Source organism: Xyrauchen texanus, chromosome 6 (genome assembly GCF_025860055.1).
Source record: "Xyrauchen texanus isolate HMW12.3.18 chromosome 6, RBS_HiC_50CHRs, whole genome shotgun sequence".
NCBI classification, from domain to species: domain Eukaryota; kingdom Metazoa; phylum Chordata; class Actinopteri; order Cypriniformes; family Catostomidae; genus Xyrauchen; species Xyrauchen texanus.
The window spans coordinates 41,015,238-41,022,800 of NC_068281.1; the positions used below are offsets into that span (position 1 = coordinate 41,015,238).

The 7,563-nt window shown below is 38.3% G+C and overlaps 1 protein-coding gene across 1 annotated transcript; it reads left to right on the forward strand.

Annotated features, from left to right (window-relative positions):
* On the forward strand, positions 1-1,414 carry LOC127645582 (transcription factor HES-1-B-like). The gene is made up of 4 exons (XM_052129243.1): positions 1-68; positions 155-250; positions 342-429; positions 734-1,414. Exons 1-4 carry the CDS (start codon positions 21-23, stop codon positions 1,180-1,182), a joined length of 681 nt encoding a protein of 226 aa, XP_051985203.1. The 5' UTR covers positions 1-20; the 3' UTR covers positions 1,183-1,414.
* The last annotated feature ends 6,149 nt before the right edge of the window (positions 1,415-7,563 follow it).

Here is a 7,563-nt window from a genome sequence, read left to right on the forward strand (position 1 = left end):
GATGCTCACTTACCACGAAAATGAATGCGATATCAGACCAACCCAGCATAGCTTTGGAGCACAGGAAGGTAAATATCACTTTAGAATGCATGAAATAGCTCACTAAATGTGATTTTGGTCGAAAAGTCAATAAACATTTCTCTCTTTTTCGAAGTCCTCAAAACCAATAATGGAAAAAAGGAGACGCGCACGGATAAACAACAGCCTTTGTCAACTGAAGACACTTATTTTGGAGGCACTAAATAAAGATGTGAGTCGAAATAAACCGTCAATGTCGAATGCAAGTATACATTATTTATTAAGGTGTGTGTTATAATTGTTTTCATTTCCATTCTGTTCAGACTACTCGGCACTCCAAATTGGAAAAGGCAGATATTCTTGAAATGACGGTGAAGCACTTAAAATGTCTAAAACGAGCACAAATTAATGGTAAGTTGTTTTCTTTTTCTTTCTTTTCAACATTTGTTAACTTGTAATTCATAATCATTCATTAATAATTATACAGTCTTACTAGATCTGATTAGATTTGTTGATGATGCTGCCTGTATTCAAATATGAATATGAGTGCATGAAATTGTCATGATATTTCCAAACATTTGAACGTATTCAATAATGAAATCAATAATGATTGTTAATTTCTCGGATAAAACTATAACCAGTATTTGAGCTTTGGCTTATTTCGGCTTTATTCCTTTGATGTCTCTAAAATGTCAATTTTATTTGAACCCTAAAGCAACTTTTGGCATCAGTCTACCTATGCTTGGCAAGTACAGAGCTGGATTTAACGAATGCATCCACGAAGTGTCCCGCTTTATGTCCACTCATGAGAGTGTGGACACCGAAGTGAAGAACCGTCTCCTTTCTCATCTGGTCAGCTGCGTTTCACACTTGGACATCATGTCTTGTCCACCCCAGCAGCAACTGCGCTCATGCGTGCCAAAACCGGGATTCGAACCCCCTCCGGTTCTGCACATGAATGGTCCACATTTTATTTGGCCTCCAGAGGCTTCAAAGTTGCACTGCGGACTCCAGTTTGTGCCATCAATTGATGGGACTTTTTCTCTTTTGATACCAGGTTCATCCAGTATTGGATTGACCAGTCCGCATAATGGTGCACCTCAGGCTGGCGTGTCCTCGGGCGTGCAAATGAACTCTCCAGAATTGATTTGGAGACCTTGGTAGAGCGTCATGGAGACCGCAATGTAACGATAACAAGAAATAAAATAAAACTGCAATTTTTCTTTTTTTCAAAGGGACTTTTAGCTAGTGATGGTACCCAAGTTCAGCACATAGGTTGATTTTTGTAATTTAGAATAGGCTATAGGCGACACCAGACTGCCCACTCGTCTACTTAGAAATAATAAACCGACCAATTATTTTCACATGGAAGTGTGTTTTATTATTGAATATACTGTGTATATTAGAGCGAGATGTTTGAATTTTATTTTTGTAATTTGAAATGTATTTTAAATACTTTTTAAGTGTGCTTATCTGTCAGATATGTTGAATGTACCTTAACATAATGGTTGTTGGTTTTGGAAAATAAAATAAAAAATATTATTGAACAATATGCCTCCGCATTTTGATGTCATATTTTTTATTTTTATTAAAATAGATCTTATAAGTACAAAAAGAGGGACAAAATGAAATACAAAATACATTATTTTATGAAAATATGCAACACTAGGCTAGCTTACTATTCGAATGTCAAATACTTTTCCATTCGAGAAGTAAACATATAAATGATCAACTCGCACACTTTTTAAATGGAAGATAATGATCTTTTTAATCAGTGATTTTAGGAGGTAAACTTGGGTAGACTGATTTAAAAATAAATAGCATTATCACCCTGATCACAAGACCACTGAGCCATTGTTCAGACAATTTTATTTTGTCTTTTACTCTATAGATGTTGCCAAAGACATGGGGGAAAAAGTAATGAGAAAACTAGTATATTCTCCAATTTAAAGACAAAAACATTGCATTTGCAAGTTTATAGTCCATACGGGGTCACTTGCCCAGAAGACACCCAGTATGTTCCTGAAGGAACTGACTTTAGTTGACTTCAAGCTTCTCTAGTGTTTCTGGTTACATATCCTCAAATCCAGGGCGGATCTACCAGGGTGGCATAGGGTGGCAAACGCCACCCTAAGTAAAAACATTGCCACCCCATCTGCCAACCCAACATAAGTATCCAAATGTATTAAATGTAAGTAGCCTATTTTATAGTGGATGTTGACATTGTGTAGGGGTTTATTCATGTCAAACTGCCTAAACTCTCATCAAATGCACAAATGACTACAGACCCATTGCACGATTAATTACAGCAGCGGCCAATCCTGTGATTGTTTACAGCAGCGGTCAATCATATCGACCAATCACCTACCTACTATTGCAGCATGTGTACAGTGTTTGGGCTCTCACGGGTTGATGAGCTTATTTACTCAACAACAATGACCACATGGACAAATACATAGAAAAGAAAAAAAAAAAGAGTTAAAAGATGAATTTCTTGATGAACAGTTTTTGAAATGACTTTCGTCAGGTATGTGTATAATCCAGATGAAACATCTCCAGTTCTTGAGTAGGAGTTTCTATTTGACCTGTGTGTGTTTTGACTGGCGATCCGGCACTGGAATGTGTTATTTTGAATGTTAGTGTTCGTCGCGGCTGTGATCAGTGCCGTTTAGTGTCGGCGGTTTTTCCACAGCTCGCACTCTTTTCCGTGTCCCCCATTGTGATGACCTTCTTGGCCATATTGTTTGTGTGTATGTAGAGAGTGTGTGTGTGTTTGTGTGTGTTTTCTTTTTCTATTTCTCTCTCTCAATTGCTCTCAGGTGTGTGGTAACCAGGTGAGCTGATTCCTCCCTATATAAACTGAGTGTTTCATGGCTGGGTTGTGCTATGGGAGAGGATTGTTTGTGAGCTGTGCACTCATCTTGTTCACAGACAGTCACGGGCAATTATATACAGTGTATTTCCCATGTTCCTGTTGCTGGAGCGGAAAGTTTGTGGTTGTCACTGTCTAAGTTCAGAGTTCACGGTTTCTCATATACAGAACTGTCAATAAACATGTCTGTGTTTCCGCTACTCTCGTCTCTCCACATGTTGCATTTTTAATGTGTAAAACCCATGCACTGACATACAGATGCAATCTTGTTTTATTTAAATCAAAAGTTATATTTTGGTGAATTAGAATCCAAAACCTCTAAAAACTAAAGGCAAAGTTAAAAAGTTAGCACTAGATCAGTCGGTCATGTTTTTAATCAAAGTGCTGATCTATGTATTCATCTACTAATTAACAAAATCCCAAGACTGATAGTTGCAAATGTAGAGATGAAATCACCATATTATGTGAAATATTTATTTGGGTGCTTTAATAGGTCATTAAGAATGACTGTTGGTCAAAACAGTTAATTTAAAAGAATCTTTTACTGTGCATAACATAATTCGTTTATTTAGACCTAACTTTGTGTTAATGTTCACTTTCAGATGGCTTATTCCAACTGTAACAAAGGTGCTAGGTCTTCAGGACTTTATTTGCAGAATAACATGAGATATACATGCATTTTCCATCCATGGGTACACTTACCAAAATAATAAAATAATTGGCCTGCATAAGGTGTTGACATTTATTCCAGATTGCGGGTTCTATATGTGAATCTTAGGAACATTTAGAATTTGTTGATGTGTTTAATAGACAATGTCCTGGTGCTCTGGATATATACAGTTTGTTACTTATTTTTTGTTATGCAAGTTTGTTTTGGCAAATCGGTAGCTAATTGGTTACTATATGGTTACTGTGGAAATCCAGTTGTATCACAAATGAATGGACATTTCTAATTTGATAGTGACTCTGAACTAGTACTTGTTGCAATGAAGCTTCATCCATGAGAACTACGCATGGACGCTTGCTTTGGTGTTGCCACCCCTCATAGTCTATACGCCACCCCATAAAAACATTTCTAGATCTGCCCCTAACACAAATTAAAAACATAATTATTGTAAAAGCATCCATAATCACAGGATCTTATTGGAGTGCCAAACTAGAGTTTCAAAAAACAAAACTTTCCTCTTAGATCTTAGAATGATTACAAGCTTCATTGCTAAATGAATCTTTTCTTTGAGCATTCAGTTTTGAGGTGCCACTGAGCTATTCTTTCTAATTAACTGTGGTATAAAGTCTGTATTGTTTCTGGTTTCTTTTTCTCTCAAAGCTCTGATCTACTACTGCTTGTAGAACATTTGAAGGATTATCATTTGAGCTCACACCAACTGTGTGAAATTATCACACGATGCTGCAAACCAATCAAAAGTTTGGACACTCATGACTAAATGTTTCAAAATATCTTACATTTTGATCTGCCCCGGCTTATGTTTAAATGTTTGAAATTTGTATGTATACTGATATAAATTGTGAATTGGAGCATAGAGGGAAGGAAAAGAAGCTAACAAGTGCCAAGCTCCCTCAATGTTTTTTAAAAGGTATCCCAGGATGCAGGGCCGTTTCTGAGCATATGGGGGCCCTAAGTGAATTCCTATTTGCAGGGCCAACCCGTATAGCTTAACTGGCCCTGCCTGTGTGAGGGGTGGGTTTGTGTTTCGCTGTCCCCTTCTGTATATCGCAGGCCCACTTCATCATATCGTGGCCCACTTTGGAATACCCATAGCCCTGTTTCGCAGCCGGCCATGCTTTCCCAGTTCTCCTGATGGCCAGGTAGCCAGTTATGCCACTGCCTGTATGCCTAGCTGCCTTTGATGCCCCTAAATATTTCAATATAGCACCTGAAAATAATGCAGACAAGACAAATTTGGTTGATTGAATCAACTCCAGTTCTGCAACTAGAGTCAGCTAGCTAGCTAACTAACTTAAATTAATATAGCGTTGAGTCTGTGAGCTAATCTTGGCTAGCTAGACTGTCTATTCTGACAATAGTATTGTCAACACTTTAGTTATAGAGCTTGTAGAAATGTCTGAAAACATGTACCTTTGAAAAACAGGACACTACTACAAAACGTTACCTAACTATTTGTTGCAATTTAATGCATGACAATGGACAAACACAATTTAGCCAGGTAGCTGGCTTAAATTAATTTCTTACCAGTGGTCTGGCTGCATTTATCCTTCTCTTCCTTTTCTTTTTTTCCACTCCCGACTTGTAGATGCACTTAAATAATGACAAAAAAAAAAAAAAAAACAACTTTGAGAGTGCATGTGCTTGTAACATCTTGATACAACTTTCTCCTTGTAGTTACATTCTCCTTTCCCTCTCGGGCCACAAGGGGGTGCCCTATAACTGTCTAATTGAGGCTTAACAGCTTCCCGAGTCTTGCAGCTTTTAAAAATAAAAATGTAAAATGACCTTGCTTTGCAGGCCTCCCTGGTGGCTCGGGGGCCCTAAGCGGTCACTTATAACACTTATAGCCAGAAAAGGCCCTGCCAGGATGCACCCCATGAAGTTATTTAGGACATTTGGAAAAATCCCTTTGCATCCCACGGCAAAGAAAATAAAAATTAAATGGTAAAGCAATGAGTTAATGTATTCATTCATAATTTGTATTCATTTTATTTAAAAATGTAGCCTTGGGTAAACTAATTGATTCCTCCAAAACAAGTTGAATATAAATTTGGTGGTGTAGGCAAAAATTCATTAGCATGACGTTTTGTTATGAGAGTGTGTTGCCTAAAATGTGCAGAGATGTATATAGGCAAAGGGAGGCTTCGTTGAAGAAGCTAAAATGTAAGATATTATTTATTTGTTATTTTTTAGGTTACCACATTTGTGTTATTTCATGGTTTTAATGAATGCACTATTATTCTAAAATGTAATAATAGTAATAATAAAGAAAAAGTAGGTTTTCCCAAATCTCTTGGTATGTATTTTGTGGGGCGGCTGTGGCTCAGGTGGTAGAGTGGGTCGGCCACTAATCGCAGGGTTGGCGGTTCGATTCCTGGCCCACTCGACTTCACATGCCGAAGTGTCCTCGGGCAAGACACTGAACCCCAAGTTGCTCCCAATGGCAGGTTAGCGCCTTGCATGGCAGCTCTGCCGCCATTGGTGGGACACAGTGTAAAGCACTTAAGTAACCTCTAAGGTTAAAAAAAGTGCTATATAAGTGCAGACCATTTACCAAAAAAGATGTCAATTGTAAAAAGGAAGCTGAAAAATTATAAATATTCATACACTAAATGAGCATTATATCCGCTAGATGAAATCTTCATTATTGTACCAGTGATCAATTGAGTTTCCTAATTTCCATTCATTCTTTCATAGTTAGACATCCTAGCAGGAGTCCAATGGTTTGCAGTACAAGAAAAAAAGCATTGTCTTCTGGTCAGTGGAACTACGTGCTGAGCATGGCCTCTCTCCAGCTGAGGGGGTCTCGAATGGACCATGTTTCCCAGCATGATGCCCCGACAGTGGGGTTGAAGGGGCAAATTATATCAGGTAATTTACATTTCATGCATCAAAGAAATTGTAATGCACTTTAGCACCCTGCTGATAAAAATATGTCATCCTACTTCACCCTTTCTGAGCAGCGAAAACGGTATCAAGATATTGATGCAATAGATTAGACACTATAGAGGGTTACTGACAGTGACATAGAATGCTGAAATCCCTTACAGAGACCACTCATTTATGGTGAGATGAAATGTACATAATCACTAATTTATGACATCTCATGCAGTTTCTCATTTCCACTTCTCTTTAGCTCTTAACACCTTTAAATCCATTTTTGAATGCCTTTTCTGAAATGTTTCTAAAAAGTACAGAAAGTTTGTACTTTATTCTTGGACACATTTATATCCAGTGGAAAACTACAGAGTCAAATATATGTATGAGCAACTGTGGGGGAAAATTATAAACAAGAATACATGCAAAACTTCATTTCGACCACAAATGACGCAATATTTAATTATTTAAATAGGCTAGTGTCTGTTCCTATATGATTTGGAATATTGATCTTGATTAATACAATTATACTGGCAATAATTAAGGTTTAATTGGTTAAAAATGACAAGAATCCAACAAAATTTCCCTTAATATTGCATCAGTTGATGAAGCTGTATGTTTGTCTGTTGTTGAACAGAAAAGATGCAGAAAGCCAAACAGACCCTCCCCTACCCTGCGGTGTCTTTAGATGTAACCAAACAAAGGCGTGCCCTGTCACACATATTTGTGGTCATCCCTTCTCTCTCACAGAAAGGGGCAGCCCTTGTTTGTCCAAGAAGAGCTTTAATAGTCTTAGGGAGGGTATTGGGGGCTTATGATGACATCACATTCACTGCCCAGATCGCTCAGAAAGTGCTTCGCTGACTCACTATGAATGGCGGCCAGAATGAAAGAGGTCTATTGAGTTCACAAGCCGATCCCATCCACCCACAAGCCATCACCTAGTCTTCTCATGTCAGAGATCTCCTCCCCTTTCACAATAGATGAGTCACAAAGCAAATGTGGCCTGGCACAGTGTGGAGAGCAGCCGCTTCTGGGAGATTCAGGAAAGTGTCAGCAAGGTGCCCGAGCATGCTCATATCACCCTTCAGCCCCCCTCCACTCTGGA

What these genes read in the sequence shown, in the direction of transcription:
- LOC127645582 (XM_052129243.1), top strand. Translation starts at nt 21, where the DNA reads ATGAATGCGATATCAGACCAACCCAGCATAGCTTTGGAGCACAGGAAG. An exon ending in TAGCTTTGGAGCACAGGAAG is followed by an intron (nt 69 to 154) that starts GTAAATATCACT and finishes TCTTTTTCGAAG; the next exon opens with TCCTCAAAACCAATAATGGA. An exon ending in TGGAGGCACTAAATAAAGAT is followed by an intron (nt 251 to 341) that starts GTGAGTCGAAAT and finishes CATTCTGTTCAG; the next exon opens with ACTACTCGGCACTCCAAATT.